The sequence below is a fragment of the Charadrius vociferus genome, unplaced genomic scaffold (assembly GCF_000708025.1).
Source record: "Charadrius vociferus isolate BGI_N301 unplaced genomic scaffold, ASM70802v2 scaffold39, whole genome shotgun sequence".
NCBI classification, from domain to species: Eukaryota; Metazoa; Chordata; class Aves; order Charadriiformes; family Charadriidae; genus Charadrius; species Charadrius vociferus.
In genome coordinates this window covers 154183-178700 of record NW_009650188.1, presented here as the reverse complement: position 1 = coordinate 178700, position 24518 = coordinate 154183, and the positions used below count along the sequence as shown (strand labels likewise).

Sequence of the window (24518 nt, the reverse complement as noted above, 5' to 3'; positions counted from 1 at the left end):
CTCTATCATAATGTGATGGTGGTTGTGCAAACAATAGCTCTTCAGGTGGCAATAATGAAATGATACTGGGTGTGGAAGCTGTGGATTATATATATATCTCTAAAAAATTTATATGTAGCTGCAGTATTGTTGACGATAAATGTTTTAAAGAAGTCAAATCTGTAATGAGAGAAGGTAAATACAGCATTGGTGTATGTTTCTAGCTGTCATTCGTAGCTTGATCATCTAGTCTCCTTTTTTTTTTTTGAAGTGCAATTCCTTCTGGGATGCAAGGCCACATTCAGATTGACAACTGCTACATTAAACACTGCCAAAAATTAATACAGAGCAAATTTTAACCAAGGACACCTGCCCTGAAAAGAAAAATTATAAAAAAAAAAAAAAAAAGCCATAGGAAACCGTACTTCTCTTCTGTTTGTCTACTGGGGTGTGAAGCTTCTCTGCCTTTGATGCAGCTGGGCTGCACAGGTCAGGTAATCCGCACAGAGAAATTTAAGGAGCCTGTTAGTGGAAATATGTAGCACCTGAGATGGATTTGAGGAACAGGCCCATAGCTTGACAGAGGACCAGGCTGTAAGCATTTACAAATGCTCTTGATTTTGTATGTCTTTTTTTTTTTTTTTTTTTATAATAGTCCCCCTTGTCCTTGGGAGAAAGGGGTTGTGACTGGTGCAAGGCCTGAGTAATTTGTAAGCATTATTCAAACTGCTTTTGTGACAATTCTCTTGGGTTAGGATTGGCATCTTACCCAGGTGTACAGTGTAAGATTTTCTTCAAAAGTACTACTGTCCTGCAACAGTTTGCTTGTTCAGCTGCCACCTAATTGCTTGTATGTAGAAGGCCCATCTGGTGACATAGTTCCCGAGTCTTCAAAATGTTCTTCTGCTGAAAAGCTTCTGCGCTTGGTTGTGTCTTCCTTTTTGGGTGTCCATTTCATTATTTTGCTGTAACTATGTTGAGCTTTTTTGCTTGCCTATTTTTTTTTTCTTGTAACTTATACATGTATATATTTTGGTGAGGTGTTTTTAACAGATGTTTGTAGCTTACAGACAGATGCTGATGTCTTGTTCTAGTAACAAGACTTTCTCTAGACCTTCTTATACAAAGCCTCCTCCTGCACGTGTGTTTGGAGAACAGGCCATAAGACCCATTGGAGAAATGCTGTAAGTGGGGCAGGAACAGGGAATAGCTGCTATGAGACTTGCGTACAAACGCTGGTGGAATGGAGCTTTCTAAGCAGCTTTGCAGGGTTAGAATTTCAGTGATCATGCGTGCAGCCACTGTGAGAAACCTCAAGTTCTTTAGTAGTGCTGCTTTGACCTCTGCTTAGCTAACTGTTGACACAAACAGGATTTTATATGCATTAAAACAATTGTACTTAGTAAGCTCAGTTTTGTTAAAATGGGGCTTCCTTTGTCAGGCAGTAGTTGACTCCGATATGAATTTTAGGTAGACAACTTAGTAACGTTCTGGCTAGAATAGTGAGATATGGGTATATTTTAAATACAAGATGATTTCTAATGTCCATCCTGTCATTGTCAATGGTCTCAGTGTAAGAAGCATCTATGAATAACATATTTGGATGCCTTATACAGGCAGACTAGTATAAATATTGAAGTATAAGCAATATGTGTTCTGAATTAAAGCATCTATCTAGAGACCAACAGTGTGCCCAATAACTAAGCAATTAAAACTGGCATTGGGGAAAGACCATTCCACAGTTCAGTCATATTCTAAGCAAAACTCCTTTCATTGGCACTGAATTTTCCATCTAGGTTGAAAAAATGGAAGTGCTAAAAACATGTTTCCTGTCTCACTATCCCCAAGCAGGACAGCGAGCTTGTAAATGTGCCAACTGATGTAGAGGCAGCAACCACAGTCTTGAGAGTTGTATTAGCCCAGCTTAATCACAACTGTAGAACAACTTCATGGGTGAGAACAATTGCAAAAATGAACTTAAATACTTTAATCTAATTGATTTGCCTGGATGCATTATATCTGCCTGTAGGTTCTTACACTAGATGTGTATAGAAACTATAGTTGTACTGATTTTCAATAATGGAATAATGAGGACTAAAATCAATGGCATGTTCTATCTCACTTCCTCCATTAAGTTTCTTGCTTTGGAGTTAACTTCTCCTTTCTGTAACATTTATATGAAAACCTCAAAGCCCCATCCAACTTGGCCTTGAACACTTTCAGGGATGGGGCATCCACAACTTCCCTGGGCAACCTGTTCCAGTGCCTCAGCACCCTCACAGTGAAAAATTTCTTCCTAATATCTAATCTAAATTTACTCTCTTCCAGCTTGAAGCCATTCCCCCTCGTCCTGTCACTACATGCCCTTGTAAAAAGTCCTTCCTGTAGGCCCCCTTCAGATACTGGAAGGCCATTGCAAGGTCTCTCCAGAGCCTTCTCTTCTCCAGGCTGAACAACCCCAACTCTCTTAGCCTGTCTTCGTAGGAGAGGTGCTCCAGCCCTCTGATCATCTTCGTAGCCCTCCTCTGGACCTCCTCCAACAGGTCCACATCCTTCTTGTACTGAGGACTCCAGAGCTGGATGCAGTTCTCCAGGTGGTGTCTCACGAGAGGGGAGTAGAGAGGCAGAATCACCTCCCTTGACCTGCTGGCCTCACTTCTTTTGACATAGCCCAGCATACAGTTGGCTTTCTGGGCTGTGAGCACGCATTGCTGGGTCATGTTGATCTTCTCATCAACCAATACCCCCAAGTCCTTCTCCTCAGGGCTGCTCTCAATCCATTCTCTGCCCGGCCTGTATTTGTGCTTGGGATTGCCCCAACCCATATGCAGGACCTTGCACTTGGTCTTGTTGAACTTCACGAGGTTTGCACAGGCCCACCTCTCAAACCTCTCAACATCCCTCTGGATGGCATCCCTCCCCTCCAGCATGTTGACCGCTCCATGCAGCTCGGCGTCGTTGGCAAACTTGCTGGGGGTGCACTCAATCCCACTGTCCATGTCACTGACAATGTTAGACACTGCTGGTCCCTATACTGACCCCTGAGGAACTCCAGATATCAAGTGCAATTCAATGCAGCAAAACTTCATGCATCAGTGCTCCAAAATTACAGAATGTTTGCTGTCAGTCATAGCTGCCTAGAAACTACAGAATTGTGTGTTACTTCTGGTGCACTTGATGTCATTTCAGTTTTTCTCCACTGCTGAAGCCTGAAATCTATTTGTTCTTTAGCATTTTATTGGCGCATTGGTAAACAAGATGTATAAGAAACATTCAGTAATATTTATTTGTATACTTTAAAGTTGTTAAAGAGTGGTTGTAGTAGGAAGCTGTTTGTGGGAGGGGAAATGTATATGCTGGGAAGTAACTGTCCTTTTAATTTCCAAGTCAAAATGTAATGAAAACTTCACTAACGTTCTGCTGCAGGTTTTAATACCTCAAACTGTATGCTTTTTACTTCGCATGTGAATTAATGCGTGTTCTAAAATTGGAACGAAATAGTTAAGGAAACATACTGCATTCCACCAAAACACTTTTTGTGACTTTATTGCAGACTAGGTAACACGTTTTCATATGTAGGTCTCACTTTGCTGGAGAATTCCCTTGTGAGAATGAAGTAATTATTGTCTGTTATCACTTTCTTCACTGGCATTGTGACTTCGGGTACCAAATTGCTTGGTATGTGTTAAGGCAGTGTTGGGGAAGATGGGCATCTTTGCGTTAGGAGGAAAAAATACATACAGTTAAGCACAGATTGAAATAATCCTTTTCTTTCTTTTTTTTTTTTTTTTTGATTCAGAGAAACACATGTAGGTTATCTGGTCATCTGACTTGACAACTGGTTTAGGATTAAATCTCTTGCTTACGTCGGTTACCGTAGCTCTAAATTTCTCTATTTACTGTGTCATCTATGACCAGACAAAACTCCTTTGTTCAACAGTCATTTGGACCTGCTGATTCTAGAACTTCATCATCCCTTTTCCAGCACTGAGCACGGTGATTACTGTTCCTCAGGCTGGCCTCCAGTCTAGCTAGACTTGTATTATGTTTCTGGTAATCACGATGAGAAGAAAGCATGTGAACATAAGGTTGCATGTAGGATGACCATTAAAGAATCACCTTCCTGACCACTTAAGGAATGTGCATACTGTCTCATTCTCTGTTAATGTAGAGCTGCTTACGATGCTTCTTGGAAGGTCTAAATCTCACTGGAATGGTGTCTGTCTGTGAAGATGTGCCAGAGGAAGCAAAGCTGTTCTGCTTTCAACATGAAAGGCAGTATATTTTGAATAACAGAACTTTGTGGTATATTATTTATGGGTTATTAGAACTTTTGCTTCATAAGAAGCTGTTAGTTTTTATTACCTTGTTTGTCGTCTTCTTCTTCTTTGATTTTGAAGACAACCAATTATTTTGTTCAGAAAGATTGCCTTTCATTCATTTTAGAGACTGCAAGTGTCTCCAGCTGGTTTTGTGTTTGCTTTAGCAAATCTTCTGGGGCCAATGAGCAATTAGAAATTCATTAAGCCTGGAGATATATCAGGTCACATTAGATGCTACTATTCAACTCCAGCTGTGCAGTAGTTCCACTGAGTTGGGTGGTGAAATGGACATACCTGACTGCTTGTTTCTGCTGCTTTATAGGCTGTTAAATGCGAGGCATCAAGTCCTAGCTATAGATCCTTGTGGCAGAGAGTCCTTAAATCTGTGGTGGGTACTATAGGCAGTATATTCACAGGGAATGCCTGTGAATGTGTGTGAACAACACTGAAAGCAGAGTAAGTAGCTTGCCAGCTGATGGGTCGGCATATTTCTGGAATCCTGTCTGCCTACTTGAGACTCCGTTAGAAAGGCCTTCAGTATGAAACAAAGGATACTCATGGTTTGTTTTTTTCAATATTCAACTGCAATACAGCCTTCTCACTGAGGGCATTAAAAACAGGAAGTTATTCATACCGCACATGCAGTCTCCCTTGGAATAACTTCTATGGCAGGTCTTGGAGAAGATCCTGTACCATATACTGTTTTCTAAAGAAGTGTAGACCTCAATCTGTGCAGCTGTGTCAATTGTTTCTCTTTTTTTCCCCACAATGCCCATTTGAAATACTTTGTCTTTACCTGTGAATAACTTGATAAATGACTAGCGTGTGTGGAAGAACACTGAACAATAATGGACTCTGTGCTGAATCACTGAAACCCTTCTGAACCATGCTGCTACTTTAATATGTCAATACCAAAAAAAATGCTGAGAAACCCCACTTTCCAGTTATCCTTTTTCCTTTTAAAAGTGGTACTTGTGGTCTTCTGATGGCTTCACTCCACTGAAGGTCCTCTGTGGTTTTTTTTATAAATGTGGCTTTAGGATTTCCAATTTAATATGGAACGGATTAGTTAAGTTTTCGAAGAATTAAGAGGAAAGGAGGGAACAATAGCAGATTTGCTGTCATTCCTAATATGAATGTGACCTGATTTCAACATTCTTACAATGCTGATAAGCATACTCACATCCATGAGTTGTTCACTGGGCAACTTGGTATTTTATTTTTCAGAAATAAATTGTAGTTGTTCTACCAAATAATGTAGAAGAGAGTGTAAACAAGTTTGACTGAATTTTTGTACATGTAGGACATCAAGGGGATTCCAAGAATAATCATTTTTTCCATTGTAGACTACCTGCCAAACTTTTTGTACCAGTTCTATATGGACAATTAGTAACAGTAGGGTTTTTACCTTAAGCATGCTTTTCCCCCTTTGTGACACATGGTAAAGCAAGAATGTTGTTGTTATGCTTAATTCTGTAGCAAGCTTGACCAATCGTGACATTCTTGTATGTGTAGACTGGAGATTCTGTAGCAGCTTCAGATGTTTCATACACTAGCAGATGCTTTCCTGCTAAAATGGAGTCTTCAAATCCATGGTGCCTTTTCACATATTGTGGTACTACATTCGTTTTATGGAATGGGCTATAAAGTTCTTTAATTTCCAATGTGATACATAATTTCATATGAAAATGTATCACATTTGTGTAATCTGAATGACCCGGCACGTACATACTTTGAACAGTTGCGGTTCTGGCATATTAATGGAAATGGGAAGGACTTGTGGTATGAATCATTCCCTAGAGGGATGCTCTCACTTTTGTATCATAACCTATTCAGGCTTCTACTAACAAACTCACTAAGGTTAAAAGGGTTATATTTCACCTGAGCTACCATTGTTTGCAGCTTCACACAGATGGTACCTTCCCAGTTTTTGCAAATGCAGGGGGGCTGCCTGTGTGAGATGATAGGGACTTTCCTCCAGGTGTGCTCCTCTGAGCTAATCTTTCAGTGGATTTGCCTCAGATCTCAACCTCTACGGTGTGACTAGGCTGTGTCATTCAACCTGATGTGTGTAAACCCAGAGAACTAACACTCAAGTCCTGGAGGCTAAAATGGGACTGAAACTAGCCTGCCCTAATACAAGTGGGTGACAGGCTGAGATTGCAAATTACTTCAAGTGCTGGATTCTTGACACACAAAGCCTCGTTGGCAGCTTTAGGTATTAATATATTTTCTACTACAAATTCTGCATGGTCTCTCTATGGGCATCAGGTAATCTTTACTGACGTAGGTCAGAAGCTTAGTCGCTGACATTCTGTCACCTTGATATATACGCTTAGAAGCATCTAAGCAAAACACATGATGGAATCTGTCACTTTTTAAATCGTTTGTTCATATTGGTTAAATAGTAACAGGTGTCATAATTCTGTTAAGCTGACAAAGTTCAACTACCATATTGAACAGGCCACAAGCCTAACAATCCCTTAAATCAAAGTTTCTAGACACCGCATTTCTAAATTTGGTCACTTACCCACTGTCATTTTGTTTCCAAAATCTGCATAAAATGTACCACTCAGTTTTCAAAATGGTTATTGGAAACAACATGTGTATAAAATTGTCTCTTAATTTTGTGATGAGTTACATATCAAAGTTGTGTTTCCTCCCTGGTGTCTTGTCCCACTGTATTGCAGAAGCTGTCTTTTCGGCTGGGTGCAGTATTTGGAACATAAGCCAATGGATCAGGTCGGATCAAGTATCTATAAAAAGAAATTATAACTTTTATTAAAAAGACTTGGCGTGAACAAGGATAAAATAAGTGCATACAGTTGTAATGTTGAAAAGGTCTAAGGAAGACTTGGGGACTGATTTTGATGGTGCTTAGTGTAGTTCCTGTTGGGTAACCTGGATGCTTGGGTGATATCACTCACTTTAGATGCTAGTAATAAAGCTTTTCACATTTTGTCTGCCTAGATATCATCTGTATGTACTAGGCACAGCTCAACCTTAATTTTGACTGACATCTCCTTTGCCTGTAACTCTGTATTTCTTTATGCATCTCCTTTATTCATTATGCCTTAAAGAAGGGACAAGCAGTCCACAGAGTCATTTGTAAAAGAATTTTGCGAGAAAACAACGATAATTCTTGTCACTGTGCTCAATAAATAAAAAGTATGATGTTGATAACTTTGGTGTAGGCTGACAGTCTGGAGATGGACCCTTATTCTTAGAACTTTGAGTAGATCCAAATATGCAAGGAAAATGCCTCATGAGTTTGAATCTAAGTTTGAGATGTTTACAATTCTTGCTTTTCTTAGGATAATGATGCAAGAGCTTCCTATTGATTTCTAAGTGTAAATTCTGCACTGTTTGGTCAGCTGTCTAAAGTGACAAACTATCTGATCTGAGACAGCTTTTGGCTCTGATGCAGTAGCAGCTTTGTGCTGCTGCAGAACCAACATTTTGTTGTTCTGAACTGTCCATCAGTGCTTTCCAGCACCACTACATTCCTAAAGAGAAGACAAAGAACTAGATTTAATCCCAGTATCTTAAACTTGTCCAAAGATGAGCAGTGCTTTTGAAGCCACTGGAAATTTTATTTCAAATCCTGGTTTTGACTGGGTTATTTTGCAAAGAAAGAAAAATGTAATGTGAAAGGATCCTTTCTCTCATATCCTCAGAAATCTTGGTGCAACATGTCTGTCCATCTTCTCCTCATCAGCCAAATGAAAATGCTTAAATATCCAAAGAGAGATCATGGGCAAGACTTGCTGTATTACTTTGCAGCGACCCTGAAGAAAGTTTCTGTTTTTACAGGCCATGAACTTCTACCATTCAGTATAATGTTTTGCCCCAGACTGAATAATTCTTCAACAAAATGTGAAAGGGAAAATCCTGATTAACCGAATTAACATATTCTGTAAGTGTATGAGAAATCACCGTCGTATTTCCCACAGAACTACTGTATCTGTTTTCAGTTCATCCAGTAATAGACTGTTCATGGCTCCTCAAAGCATGGGCTTCTGAGTCTGTGGGGCACTGACTTTATGGTGGATACCCAGGAGAATCATCTGATCGCCACGATTTAGAAACACCACCTGCCTCTGTTACTTTGTTAATGTTTCACCTCCTGTACACGCTAAAATAGAACAGCAGTGTTTTCTCACTCTCATAGTTTGTTGCTACAAATAGCCTAAACTTATTTGTGTAAGAAAAGTTGACTTAAATACGGGGTTAAGAAATCTACTTATACTGTTCCTATCTAGATAATTTTCTCATGGTATCTATTTGTTTAAATTCAGACTTATTACCCTCTATTTATAGCATCTGATATGCAACTAAGAGAATTGTAAAAAGAAAACAACCCCTTCTTCCTTTCCTCTCCACTGATAATCACCCATTGCATGAGGGTGAACTGGCTGCCTAGTCAAGAGAATATAATCAGATAGAGTAATGATCTGGGTTATTGAAGCATTGACTGTTATCCAGATACAAGGATCATGTTCTTTGTGTCAGGTTTATTAAAAAAAAAAAGAAGTCTGAGTTTAAGCTGAGACGTGGGGCACCCTTTAAGCATCAGGGAATGAACATACATCAAACTAGGTAACAGAACGTGCATTTACAGGCTATATATGTGTAGCACACTACAAATTCAGTACCACTGTAAAATTATGTAATATTGGATTTCTGAGTACCTTTGGTTTTGCAAAGAAAGAAAAATGGAATGCAGGAAACCTAGTCCACCAATGCAGACTAGGTAATGGTATATGAATTTAGAGGTTAAATATTAGTACACATCATACCGTGGAATTCCATAACAATGAAAATAGTATTAAAAATATTTTCAACAAATTTTATGATAATTACCTGAAGGCAACTGCTTGATGCAGTTAATATTATGCTGTGCTTTTCATATACTACAGTGCTATAAAGAACTATGATGATTTTCTTCTAATATCAGGAGGGCCAATAGTTCAGTTTTGCTTCTTGTGAGAAAGCAGTGAGGGGGGTCAGCACTGATGTGGAGGATCTTGCACAACTGGGCTGGGTGGTTTCTTTCGCACAGAGCAGATGGGGTGTGTTAGTATCCCAGAGGCAGGAGAGGCTAGAGGCAGAAACAGCTCGGGACCTTAGCACAGCAATCACTTCGGACATCAGTGTGAGAAAATGCCAAATAATTATCTAAAATTCTTGACTCTCAAAACTTTCTTGATAGTTAAAATTTGTGTTCACTTTTTTTCTCTTTTTTTTTTTTTTTTCTTTTTCCATGTAGCCTGCAAAATTCCTGGTAAGCAAGTGAAAAAATTTCTCGTGTTATGGTCCTGCTATTTGTATTTAAATTATCTTAAGCATGAATATTTTGTGATATCCAGGGGAAGACTGCTGTTTACTTTAATGGTCTTTGAATCCATGTAATAAAATCCCATTTGAAGAAAATACTGATTTTTTTGAAGGGTTGATCTTTCTATTAAGACTGGGTAGCTAAAACTTTAAGCAAGAATTTAATGAGAATATTGATTCTGTGAAGCAGACTTGGTTAGATTATCTTGTAAATACACAGACTAAAAGGAGGACGAGAGAATAAGGAGGTAAAAGCATTACTAACCATATGTATTTTATATTTATGTGTGTATTTTAACTATATACACATATATGTATAATTAGGTGTCTATTTAGAAGTCTCCATATTTTAATTTTTTGCAGGTGCATGGGAAAGTTTGGGATTCTTTTCCAGCAGAAAGATAATAAAATAAATTCAGGCAGAAAGTACAAACAATAAATTGTGCAGGTCTTATGATATTATTTTTTTTTTTGGTGTGCTTTAACTTACACTATATCATTCAGCTCTAATCTTGTATCTGGAGAAGGATTGATCAGAATGTAAGAAAGGGTGTTCTGATGATCATTCATTGCATCTAGAGGACAAAAAAAAAATTAGCAAATTAATTATATTTACCAAAATAATGTGAAAAATATGATTTATGACAAACTAATCTGATCATTGATGGTTCAGAGCTGTCAAAAAGTGTTAGGTGTCAATGTGACTTCAAATAACTTCAGCAACTTCTTCTCAACTGTAGTTGAATTGGATCTATCCGACATGGCATCTTTTGAGTTATCAGCTCTCAAAACACCCTAATTTCTTTCTAAATGTTCTAAAAATGTTCTTTTGCATTTTTTTCAGTCATAGCAATTCTAAATGCAACCCGATTTCCATGTAGTTTATCAATCTTTTATGTGGCTTATGTTAGTATGTGGGAAGTAGGGACTTCCATTCTCACTTGGCATTGAGTCTTTTGTTAATGAAGTATTATTGATGTATTACCTGTAGGTTGAAAATCACTATATTGGTTATTTTCTAGTATGTGTAATTTTTCTACATCACGTATTTGCACTGCCATAAGTACTTCTATCAGAAAACAATTAGATAAGCCCACATAGACTCACCATAGATGCAATTATACAGCTAAAATGGTGTTTTACAATACAGCTTATTTCTGTAAGGTGAAACCGATGCTAAGTATTGTAACTAGTTATACAAGCACAGGTACCACCATGCTAACATCAGAGCTCTGCTAGAGGCTTGCATAGTCAAAACTGTGTTGTGCCTCAGTTGGCTTAAATGAATTCACAGTTAATTGAATTTAAATTTGGAGGTCTCGGAAGTTTTTAGGTTATCAATGTAAAAAGGACACCGAAGATATGAAATTGGCTTTAGAGATCATCCCCATACATGGACATATATAAGTAGCTGTGACTTTTGTTTCCTGGTGGTTTTTTTCCATTGTTCTCCACACATGCAGAGAGATAGTACTAAGGTGTATGTTTAACTTCTGCAGGGAGCTAACTGGCATGATTGATTCCTGCTAGTTTGAAAGAACAGGGAGATTTAAAAATTTCTATTCCATGTGTAATATGTTGTGGGATAACTGGGGAGTGATCTAGCTCTGAAGGGGGGTGAAAGGCTTCTGAAATTTCTTTCTGAATGTGAGGGAAGATGGAGAGATGGCAGATGGAATGTGACAACCCATTGACGGCATGTGTAAAAATGGTTTCTGTTTTTTTTAAGAGATTTTGGGTTTGTTTTTTGTTTTTTTTTTTCTTCAGAATGCGAGTGTTCCTGGGGTTGTAAAAGTAGAAGCTTTCTTTATAATGAGGTGCATCTGTAAGAAAATAGGGAAGTGATCATGAAAATTTATCAATCACAATCAGCCCAGATAAATGTAATTAGGTGAAGCATTGCCAGTCAACATTTTGCTGTTCTGCAGATGGTATATAATCTTCCTAAATTTAAATAATGACATTAACATTTACTGTTGGCTTTTAACTAGGACTTTAAAAGAAAAGCAGGAATACAACAAAGTTTTCTTGTTAGTAGTATAAATATGAATCAAGTTTATGAAACTGCTTTGTGGTTGATCAAATGTTCCTGTGGCCTGAGTCAGTCCTGGAAAATACTTAGTCCTGAATCTTCCTGCAGAGAGTCGTATAGTATCCACAAAGAAAGCAGGAATAGCAATTATCCAGTTGGGGTGTATGATAAAGAGCTTGTATTTACATATCTGATTTGTAAAGACTGAGCAAAACTATAATCATGTACTCTGTAGCAGCCTTCTCTCACAATTAAGTTGATTTTGTATCAATAGCAACAATAAGCACTACTGTTGGGTCGTATATTGCTATTGGTGTCAAAAGATGTTTTGACCCTGCATTAAGAATGTGTGTAGTTAAAATGGACAAATAAAAATATCCATTCTGCAGAAAATACCACATTTACCTTCAGTTAGTGGATATTTTAGGGATAAGTCAAATTTAAAAATAATTGTGTTGAAAAATGAAGAGTAACACATTTGTAAAACAGTACATTTTGGATTCTTCAAATGAAAATTCAGTATGCAAACCCCAGTGTTGGTGCTTCTGAAGTGGAAGACACTGAGGTCCTGTTTGGACCTACTATGCAGACAAATAAGTAGGGATCTAGAAATTCTTGGTGTTTCAAGGAAAACTAGAACCCATAGTTCTGGGAGCTTCCATATAACACGCTACAGAGCCAAGACTGTGGAAAGGCAACCCAGGCAGCTGTGGTACATATATTAAAAAGAGTGTTACAGAGCTCTTCTCAATAGCTTAACAAAAAAACCTAACAACAACAACAACAAAAAAAACCCCAAACCAACCAAACAAAAAAAACAACACACAAAAAAAACCCCAGCATCAGCCTTGCTGGAGAAGTACTTGATGCATAAAAATGGCATCTAAAGCTCTAGTGAAACATGTTTCATAAAAATTACTTTAATGTGATGCTCTGGCGTTAATTTTAAAAATTGTGGGGAAAATGCAATATCCCTCACATACAAAAAAATCCCCACCTTGACATGTGAGTGAATTTCACAACAGTTCTGCCTCATCTATATTTCAACAAGTTTGTGGAAATATGGCACAATTGTTCAATGACAGGGGAATGTTTATATATTCTGCATACACATATCATGCGTGCTAAATATAAATGTGACTGACATGCTGCCTTCTGAGCTTTCCATCTGAAAATAGGAATGGGTTGTTAAAAACACTCCAGCAAGTTTCTCTCAGGAAAAAAAAAAACCAAACAACAACAAAACAAAACCCCCAACAAAACAAAACCATTATCATAAACTTAAAATTTTGTTTATGGCACCCTCAGTCCTTAAAAATGAGTTCATCTTGCATAATGTTAATATTTCTATTAAAGTACTATAGTAATCATACCGTATCCTGCTGGAGAAAGGCCCAGATGCTTCATTCTGTTTTTCACGAGTTCAGCAAGCTCCTGTCTTTCTGATCTCCTGTAAAGGTTCATTCGCTGCTGGTTTATCTTCTCGGCTGTTTTACCAGAGTGCCTTGGTACTCTTCTGCTCAGCCGTCGGGCCCACTGCATACTTTTTCTTCGTAACAAGGGATGATCAGACTGATCACTAGATGTTGAGTTACGATGATTGCTACGATAACTAATCTGTTCTTTGATGTCTTTAGTGTCTTCCCATTCTTCCACACTGATAGAGATTTGAGACTTGAAAGGAAAATGACAAAGAGATTAAGGGCTTTAAAAAAAATGGAAGCAGATTAAGATGCTTTCTCCTCTTTTTAACAGTGCAGTTGAACATGTGTTTTGGGTGCAGTGGAGCTGATGGGATACAGCTATTTGTACTTATTGAATTGGGCACCCTTTACTAGATTTTGACTTGTTATGTAAAAAGCTCATTTATCATATAAATACATTTCTCAGGTGCAAAAGCAGTTAAGCATTATTTAGTGTCCAATTCCATTTTGATTCTGAGAACAACTCTAGCCTTCCAATACTGCCGTTCCTGAATCTAAGAATGTGTTCTGAATGACTTCTCCATTTTCTTCCAAGTCTACTTATTTTTAGAAAGTCAAGTTCTGTAACTGCTTTCTAGATGTATGTTGTGGATTCATTAAGTAATAGTTCAACTTTGGCTTCACTGTTTTGAGTACTCTTTTAAGACCACAGGTAGAATGTGCCTGTTACCTGTGTCTCAAATTCCCAGGCATTTTTGACCTTCCAGCACACACAGTATCTGGAACACCTCTGTGTCTGAAAATAGGCATGTATACAGTAGCCTTTGGTGTGATTCAGGCCACCTGTTGCAAACGAGGTAATTAATTCCTACTTTAAAGCATAGTGATGTTGCTTTCTCACTCATATAATAATAATAAAAAAGCAGACTTAAGGGCCAAAATCTGGCCCTCTGTTGCTATGTTTCCTTCATGACACTAAAGTATGACCAATACTATATGTATAAAGCAGTACTGAAATAACTCAAGTGGATGGGTTACATATGGAGTTCTAACATATACCAAAAGATCATAAGGAATATAAGCGGAAACATTTCAAAAGATAACTTCAAAATTTTAATGTCTATTTTACATTTAACATGCTTCTAGTTTCAAAACTGCTTCCTTATAATCCTGAGTTATTGTTGTCATCTTTGAAATGTATCTTTTATTGACATTGAAATAGTGAAGGCCTTGCTGGTATCAGCACAGTCATATTAACAAGTTACTGGTGACTGATTTCAGTGTGTTGAGTGTTTAAAATAAACAAATGAAGTATGAAACAGAGATGACTTAAAGTGGAGCTGGCTCTGTATGAATCCCCAAAACCAGAAAGAGTTCACAATATGCTGGAAGTGGCCAGTGAATAAAGCACATCTAACTGAAGAGCTACTGAGGCTCTTAAGGCCTTTTCCCATTAATATAAAATCTGAAAGCAAGATTCTGTTGACCTTATCAGTGTTTAATATAACCTTTTTTTAAGAGGCTCAGTACCCTCTCCTATGCAGAATCGGTAAGGTTCCTGGAGTCTATAAAATAATATTTGATGTGACTAAGTCTGACCGTGTGAGAAAGATACTGATTTTTTTTTCCCTTGTGCACAGACTAGCTTTTATCTGTGTAAAAAAACAAAAAAACAAAAAAACAAAAAAAACAAAAAAAACCCAAAAAAAACCCCAAAGCCAAAAAAAACCCACCAAAACCCAAACAAACAACAAAACAATCAAACCCCAAAATTAAAAAGAACACTGAATGTGCTTATGTTGTAGCACTTCAAGTAAAATCACATTTTTAATATTCTAGGCTAGGATTTTGCAATAAGCCTCATGCAAAGACCCACTAATATATTGAGGCTCTTTAGCTTACTCTGCAATAGAAAGACATTTTTTTGAAAAATTACATGATTTCTGAAGTTTTGTTACTGACTCAGCTGATGTTATTTTGGGTAGGGCATAAGAGAGAGCCCAGAATCCCTGCATACAGGAATATTATTTGATTTTTTTGTTGATGATGTTTGTTATTTTAAATTAACATTTTGGGTTTGCATGTATTTTATAGTATGGATTAAGGTAAGCAAAGTACATTCCATATGATAAGGTGATACTTATGGATGGGAAAGGTCCGTTTGGTGTGAAGCAATCTGATGCAAACTGAGTATAAAGGATGCTCTTGTTTTGCCTTTCTTCATGTCTGCATTGGCAGCTTTCCTTGTCCAGCTCGTGATAAAACAGCCATCTGGACTTGCTGGCAGTAGCATTGGAAAGTTAAAGACCAATCAACCTAATTTTTACAGGAAGATAAGTCAATTTTTTTTGAGCCAGAGAATAATCGGGAGAGGCCAAGTAAAAGAAGAAGTCTTTTGATCCTGTGAATCAAAGCCTTAGCTTGAACTTTTGAAACTCTGGGATACGTGAGTTGAAACCATGAATGAAGGTGATAAAGTTAAATATTTGCTTAGATCACTATTCAGTTTTTACGGTGCCTGTTGAGAAAGGTGTGCAGAATGGTTCTTCCCTGTATGCAGGAGGAAAAAATTAAACTGTTTAAAGATAAAGCAAAACCAAAGAAACCCAAACCCTCTTTCAAAGGCAGCACAAAAGCATGCCTGCTAGTGGCAGCGGTTTAATACATAGAAGATAAAACCCCAGCACAGAGTACTTCTATGTGTCCCCCTCTGTTTCAATTAGTCTCAAACTTTCTTTAAAAATACTTTCATAACTATCATTAATATATTTTGAGGTTTGGTTGCTTTAATTTCTTTTGATTTAATTTTGGGTTTGCATAGCTTTTAAACCTGCTGTATGAGAAGCGTAACAGATGATATGGTGTCGCTACTATTATACAGCAGTAATTGAGCATCTTATGTTATATGCATATTTTGTTTGCAATTCCTTAAAATAGAAACATGGTGAAATCTCTGGAAAATACCAAGGTAGTGTGTTAAGTCTTTACATAACCACAGCTACTTTTACTGGGGAAAAATCTGTATGTCACACATGAAGTGAAGAAACATGTGCCTTTAAACTACTTTTTTTTTTTTAAGTTTGAGGTTGGTTTTTTGTTGTTTTTTTTTAAAGTGAAATTCAAGTATCATCTCAAGTATCAGACTGTGTGCCAAGAGGATTGCAATTGCTTGCTTGTGCTGCTGGACATCTGTGACACGCAGGGGCAAGGTGCTTTTAATAGCATGTTTCAAACCCTTATTTAAACACTAGCTCAGGTTGGCCAACACATGGCAGGGATGGGAACGTATTCACGAACACACCAGTGTTCATATTTGAGATGGTCAGGGTGGCTGTGAGTACGGTGGTAACAGTGCTACAACACCAAATGTCAATTAGTTTCTTGGATCTCTGTTCCCTTGTCTTGCTGTTCCTTGGGAGCTAAGTGTGTAAAATATGAAATGGTTTTAATGTGCAGATTCATCTATTCTGTTCCAAAGCAATGCCTTATTTTCATGTAACTGCAAGTTTAAAAAAAACACAAACTTTATTGTTCTGTATACCAATAGCCCTTCATTGCACCCAGGGTGCTGGGAATGATTCTCTGCTCCAACAGCGGTCTGAACCTTTGTAAGTACAGACGTGTATTCCTTTTATCATAAAACTTGAGGATTTTTATCCACAAGCATTTAAGGCGTTTAGGACCAAGGCTTTTGTCAGACTGTAAAGATGACCTGTTATCTTCAGAATTCAATAGGGACAGGCCCAGTAGGGACCAAATTCCATTGGGCTTCTTCGTAAGTCCCAGTCCGTCAGCTTTCAGATGTTGAATAAGATGTTTGTGTCCACAGCAATGTTGCTTTAAGCTTTATTTACTCAAGGATGATCCGTTGCATAGTTCTGTTTCTTGTAAGGATTTTAGTCCCAGAGTCAAACCCAGTGTACTGTTTTTGGCTGGGTTAGAGTTAAATTTCCTCATAGTAGCTTGTATAAGGCCAAGATTTGGATTTGTGATGAAAATGGTGTTGATAGCACAGGGATGTTTCAGTTATTGCTGAGCAGTGCTTAGAGCGTCAAGGCCTTTTCTGCTTCTCACAGTGCCCCGCCGGTGAATAGGTTGGGGGTGCACAAGAAGTTGGGAAGGGAACACAGCCAGGGCAGCTGACCCCTACTGTCCAATGGGATATCCCATACCATATGGCACTGCGTTCAGCAATAAAAGCTGGAGGAAGATGAAGGAATGGGGGGACTTGTGGAATTATGGTATTTGGCTTCCCAAGTATGCGTGACGGAGTCCTGCTTTCCTGGAAATGGCTAAACACCCTCCTGCCGATGGGAAGCAGTGGGTGAATTCCTGATTTAGCTTTGTGCACAGGCAGCTTTTGCTTTACCTATTGAACTGTCCTTATCTCAACCCCCAAGTTGTCTCACTTTTACCCTTCCAATTCACTCCCCCATCCCACTGGGAGGGAGTGAGTGAGCTTTCTGGTGCTTACTGCCTACCGGGCTTAAACCACCACACCCAGAAACAGGCAGACAATAAGCAAATACTTACTTGTGAAGCCGTTTCTCGTGACTGACAAAGGAAGGGGGAAAAGAAAACAAAAGACAATTTAAAACAAACATGGACTGTTTAACAGGAACCACAGAAAATCAGCTACACAGGTAGTAAGAAAGACTTCATATCTCCTTTTTTTAATGGAATGGAAACAGTTTGAGTCATAGGTGCAGGTCATTGAGAGGCAGGCTAGATTTGCTTGTTATTTAGTAACTAGGTCACTGAAAATTTGCTTTCTTTTTAAAGGTATTATATTTATCTGTCAGAGTGAAGTGAGGGCTTCTCATTTGCATAGTCCAAAAAGGGGGTGTCAAAGGAGAAATCATACATATGGAAGTATTAATATTGACATATTTTGTTCTTCTGACTCAAGTTAACCATTAACTGACAGTTTCCAGGTGTGTGCAATACAAATTAAGTTTTATACATGTGTTTAAACTCAAACTGACACATTGGAGGTTCTCTGAATTGGGAACCTTCAAATTATGGTTATAAGTCTGTAATTCCTGAGAAAAATAGCGATTTACATTTCTCTAACCTCCATTTCAAAGATCTCATCCAACAATATTTTAAAGTTTTTTCTGGCTTATTATATTGCAAAGCTAAAATGATAGCCCATGCTAATATTATTTTATTAGTGTAATTAGTTGAAAATTCCTTTAACTTCAAAATAAACACTTTGCAGAAAGATTACAGCTTTCAGCATCTCTGCATTTGTAGGTATCTACCCATAAAGACCATAGAAGCAGAGCTAGATGTTGGATGTTGCTCTTTTGTATTCTGGGGAAGAGCTAGGTTAGGGAAGATTCCCCTGCCCCTCTCTAGAGCACAAATTCTAACCCACTAAACAAGAAACTGCTTAAGTATTTAAGTGTGAAAATACCTCTGGGGGTCTGCAGTCAGAGCCTTAAGCTTTTTAAAGAGAGTAACAAATGCTTTTACTTCACTTAGTAAATAAATACAGTACACTCGTCCACATTAGTCCAGTGCCTGACAATTTGAAAATTTCACTAGATTTCCCTGGTCGTCCTCTTCCCCTCCTCCCCCTTCTTCCTCTACCTGATTTAACTCAAACTCTTCATGAGATTACCTGCGAAAGCTGCTAGGAAGTAATAGTAGAACTCCTTTTATCTATTGGACAGTGGCTTCCAGGCTGGTTTCAGTGTCTGAATGTTTTAAGAAATTGCTGCTTTGTAAAAGATAATCAATAACTATTTTAAACTAAACCTGGGCCTGATCTGATCAAGCACTTGAGCAGCTGCATGTGTACAGCCTCCAGAGGTTCCCAATGTTCTGGTAAAATTGTGAGTTTAGAGTTAAGTGACTGATGGTCCCAAACCTTGTTTTCAGAAAAACATTTGAAAGATCTTTAATTTATCAGTTAAGCTTGCCTCAGAAGACTTATTTGAGTGTGTATGTTTACCCCCCACTCCCCTGCCAAAAAAAAGTTCATGTAGAAAAGATGAGTGTTACTTTTATAGTTCTTTTCCTATTAGCAGTGATGCTGCCTATATCCTTCTCCAAGGAATGATTTTGAATGGATTATGTTAATGCTGCAATATTTTAAAAAATCAGCTGACATTATTGCAGTGGCACAGTCCACTGGCAAAGCTGTAAGAGCCACCTGCAGAGGTATTGGTGGTCCACAGAGAGAGAGAGTAGTGAACTTGGTGGAATCTTGCAAAGCTTTTTGTAAACCCTACTTTAAAATTAACTTTAACTGAATCTTTGTACTTCCTTCGAGATAAATCTTGCAGTTAAGCATTACATGGCTTAATATTTTATAACATTTTTCTGAAATATGGAGAGAAAATACAAATTGCCTTGGAAATCAGTAAACTGGCTGAGTGTTTCAGAAGAAAGAAGATAGTTCATTTGCATTTTAGAGCTGTATTTGAGTCATGGTTTAATGAGATGGCAGTATTAATGGTCACATAAACAAATGGCTTATACATGACAGAAATAAAAGCTGGACAAACAAAAAATATATGTTAAATAGTCAGGAAAAACTATTTTTGTCATTCATTGTGTACATATAAAAATGTATATATTTGTATGGCAGAAACATAAATACATATATACAAAAACCTACCACTGTTTGGCAGCTAAATTTAGAGAAATCCCACAATACATTTCATAACATTAATTTATTCTCTTGTTGCTCATTTCTAGTTAGAAATTCACGTGAACACTGAAATGCCACCAGTTTTGAGATGCAACGTTGACATTCTTGTCACACCTGATACAGGACTTGGCCATACAGCTTGTAATGGATACTGCCATTGGTCACCACATGCAAGCTCAGGCTATCTTAGTCTGAGCTGTTTGTGCCTGATCTGCCCCTTGTTTTCAACCGGGCAGTTCTTTGTAGTCAAGCACAGGAATGAGAGGCAATGTGTAGACTGGGTCTGGGTATTCCTGAAGTCTGGGGCTGAATGTAAGCCCTGAGTTAATGTGACCATCTACACATTAGAAGAGAAAGACCTTCAGGGGATTATTGGAATTCTGTGCATTTGCAGATATGGCATTCACAATATTCTTTAAACAAGTGGCTCCCATTCTTATGAGGACCAAGGAATGTTGTACACTCTATAATTAAATCCAAAGAAAAGCATAGTAAACTGGCATACCTCGGATGTTGTAAGCTTTTGGGATTCTGTCCTGTAGACTCCAATTGGAATGTCTCCTGTAGAAGAACAAAGTTTCTGATATAGTCTGGCATATGTCCTAATCCATAGATCCTCTTCTGTGATTTTCATCTGAACAAATGATAATAGGAAGGAGGACTTTTAATTCTTGAGGGCTTATCACTAATTCACTATACTACTCTTGAAAATTTTTTAAAACTAAACACTAGCTGGTAATGATCATATTGTAGTATTGCACCTTTGCTCCACAACAAATCTGGAACTTCTATTGAGTTTGTAGACAATGTTTCTTTTGTTCTCTCCCTGTTTTGGAGACATTGCAGTGCAAATGGTTCAGTCTTATGAAATTACTTCTGTTCTTGTTTTAAAATTACTTAAAAAAATTTATGGAATCCTTCACCCAGTGTTCGTATCTGACTAAAATATAAAAGAGTGAACTAAATATTGGCAGCAGTAAGAAACGTGATGGACAGACTGAGGAATGCGTGAGTATTTTGAATGCAGCCAGATAACTGTTCACTAGACTGCAAGCTGAATATTTGGGCATAAGAAAGTCTTAAATTAATGTCAAGTATTTCATTACTATTACACTAGCTTTATTTCAAGATATGGTAGCCCCTCTTCAGAGATTCAACTGTCTTGCATTTGCTGTAACAAAGTTTAATGGTTAACCAACAAATACATAATTGGTTTCTATTGAAACAACTTCCTTAAACCATCACTGATAACTTCCTTTTTAAGAACAACCTCCTGCAATTCTTTATAGTTTCCCAGAAAGCAACTGGTAAATAACTCAACTTCTGTTCATCTCTCTGCCATCTGGGATGTGATGGGTGTGGGAGAAAACAGAATGGTGGGGTTTCTTTTTAATAAAACATAAAATTTTATGGTTTTAATTTTTGTGTGTGTACATATATACATATTAAAAATAGATATAAAAATAAACTCTGCATTTGGGAATACTGACTTACATAATAAAAAGATGACTTTCAAACTTTGACACCTAAAGTCGTTTAATATATCTTTTATGTAAAATCCAGTTCTGCCCTTCATTGCGTATAATGGAAACGACTATTGTGAAACAGCATTGTGTGTAAGCACTAGCCAGCCTGTACAATACAGGTTGTACTTCCTGGGTTTTATATACTCAATTTTTAAAATTAGTTGCTGACCCGCCACTGCTGAACTGGGCTATTTCATATAAAATGCACTTTTCTTGTGTTTTCCTGTCTTTCCTATTTTCCTTTATGCTTTACAGAATGTACAGTGTTTTCTTGGGGGGAGTATTTTTTGCTGTGGAAGTAACTAAAAATGGGTATATTTTCTATCCGATTTTCTTGTATTCTCCCCTGATGACAAAGGAAACAGATGGCCTTTCTCGGACTTTCACAAAAGGAAGTGTCATACAAAGAAAGTAGAGGTATTTTGCAGACAGTACAGAATCTTCTCTGGTACTCTGTAATTGTTTTGGGGTTGGTTTTTTTTTAAGTAACTTACAGAACAAAGAAACCCAGATCCTGGTGTGGTATCAAGTCCCAGCAGAAGTCTCGTGATAGAAATCATATAATCTTTCACAAATGACTGCAAGATTTTTTAACAGGAGAGACAGAAAAAAAGAAAAAAGCTTTAATGAACAGATGAGCAGGTAACCACTAGCACCATGTGCGAATTTCAAAGAAATTGTACATCTGCATTTACAATCAGTCTTTTAAAGTATCTTAATCACTGTAGAAATAGCTAGCCCTTTCTTTGTGCTGAATCTACTTACATAAAATAACTTTTCTTATTTGGTTCTGCGTATGCAGCCAATGTACATACAGGATTCAAAGAGAATAAGGCACAATGAGGCACCATGAAAGTGAAGACAAATGTAGATGTAAGACCAATGGAAGCAAGGTGTTAGCCTTATTAGGTGTGAAATTATAATAATTAACTCTTCTGTGCAAAAGAAATGCTGTTGTATGGTAGATGGGTCTGCAGAACGGAGTAGTGCGTAATACTATGGTGAGACTGCTATTATTTTAATTCAAATAAGTCATTTGCCTTCGCCAATCCATCTATTTTTTTAAGGGTTGATCTGCCTTATCTCAGGTCAGACCTGTTGCTCTGCTAATAGAATTATTTTGCTGATTGGTTAAAAGGTAGAAGTTAAGCTAAATGTAGAAGTGTAGGCTAAGACCGGGAACAGACATTAGATCAGCTAAAATCACAAATATTTTTCCTCCTTATGAGTCGGGCTGCTGGGATCAGAGGGCCACGTGGGTGCCCTAACTGTGGTAGGACTGTTCATTGCCACCTCTTCTTAGGTGCAGCAGGGCAGCATTCAGTGCATTGTTGGAACACAACTTGCAATTAGCTCTTTTGGCTTAATGCAAATATGGAGCTAGCAAATATGTTTTAATAAAGAAATAACTTACAAAGGTGTTATATAAATCCTTTAGACTTATAGCATCTGAATTTATTTAAACTCAGAAGCTAGACAGATTTAATTTGATACATAGCGATTCAACTATTTTAATTTTTGTACTGGTAATTTTTCAGTTGTAATGGGGTAAATGCCAACAAACATCTTCTTGAAAAGAACAAAATTTTTTGTAACCTTCACTTATTTGTTATCTTGGTTGCATCACTTATGCTATGTAATTATCATTAGATTACCAAGTGTATTCACAAGGATTTGATAGACCAAGTTTTTATTTTTCAGTCAGTGTCCTAAAGATAATTCAAAGGCTTTTCTTTTGGCCTAAAATAGGAAGCATTAGATGAACCCTGCTGTTTCCCATGTCACGTCTTCTGTTCCTTGTATGCAGAAGAAAAAGAAGTCATACAGAAAAGGATGGGACCATGAAAAAGAACAGAGACAACTTGCTGTCATTGTATTTTTAACTTGGCATAAGAAAGATAATTATAGAAAAATGACAGTTCACCTCAGCAATAGGAGTTTGAAGAAAGAATGGGTGAAATTTGAGTGAGAATGAGTGTGTGTAGGGGGGGTTGTTTTAAACACTTTCTGATGAATGGTTTTACCCTGTCAAGTCATAGCATGACTGATCATGTCTAGAAGCAAGTATAAAATATTGAAGTTACTTATGTGCTCGCAGTAGTTGTTGATGAGGACAGATCTGTTTCTATATAGGCATCTTAATCTACTCTTTAAAAAAATTTTGCCATATGTGATGTTGATATTCTGCAACATAATTAAAAACATGTTTCATAAGCAAATAACATTTATTTCTAAAACATCTAGATTTTGATAAATGACTTCACATCTGTTGGCTTATCTGCTTTTGGTACCTGCCCATATACACAGTTGTTTCATATATTAATGACTTTTTGAGAAAAGCTTAACTCCAGGAATTTTTCTATTTTTGTTCAATTTGCCTTCAGGGAACTTATTTGGAAATAGAATTAAGGTGAAAGAACACCTTTCATGCATCAAATTACCAAGCAAATGAATTTCTCTGAAGGAACATTCAGTGCCTGAATACAAAAGCATGCAGAGGCTACTTCTAGGTAAAGCAAAGTAAGTAGCTGCTTAGGTGAGCGGACTACGTGGGCCATAGTGGTATTGTCGCTTACTCTGCATAGCTAGATCCTTGAAGACTAGTGCTGGGAGCTGCTGCTTGGGCATCTCAGTGTATAAGGGTGCGCAGAAAGGTTGTCATTGCTGAGAAGCAAGGGCAATATTCTCCTGTTTTTCCACCCTGAAACCAGCAACTACTACCTCCATTTCTCCTGACCCCGTATTTTCTGATATATCGTTGATTCAACTGTCTGAGGTTGTTGCTTTCCCTTATCCTGACTGACTGCCAACAATTCTTTGGAGCTCTGTCCTGGATTCTTGAGCAACAAAGTTCAGTGCTGCCTTTTCTTGTCCCACTGTCTCTTTGTAACCACTGCATATATTTCTTGTTAGGACAAGAATGGGTTACTCTAAGATATGATAACTGGTCATCTGGAGGTCTAGACAACATAAGTAAGGAAACAGGACCTGATGAAGTAATTGCTCTATCAGCAAAGGCAGATGACTGATAAATTACTCATAAAAAGTAATTCTGTTGATTTTCATGGTTAGAGACACTTTTGTGGGAATGGGCACTGCCTTTTTGTTGCAGAGTACTAACATTATTAGTCTGTATAACTTGTATTTTATATAGGCCTTATCCAAATTACCCTACTTATTTGAGTGTGGAGAGGTTCACAAACAGCATTATATTGTTTAACAACAGAACTCATACAA

The 24518-nt window shown here is 37.5% G+C and overlaps 1 protein-coding gene across 1 annotated transcript in view; it reads right to left on the bottom strand.

Moving 5' to 3' along the window:
- Positions 1-6567: 6567 nt before the first annotated feature.
- The window catches only part of KCNT2 (potassium channel, subfamily T, member 2), a 154793-nt gene continuing 136842 nt past the window's right edge, over positions 6568-24518 (bottom strand). The window contains exons 24-28 of the mRNA XM_009892872.1: positions 21776-21859; positions 20261-20389; positions 13044-13344; positions 10129-10213; positions 6568-7057 (exon numbers count right to left, since the gene is read on the bottom strand). Coding sequence (XP_009891174.1) covers positions 6946-7057; positions 10129-10213; positions 13044-13344; positions 20261-20389; positions 21776-21859 — 711 coding nt within the window. The 3' untranslated portion in view covers positions 6568-6945. The remainder of the gene's footprint in view (positions 7058-10128; positions 10214-13043; positions 13345-20260; positions 20390-21775; positions 21860-24518) is intronic.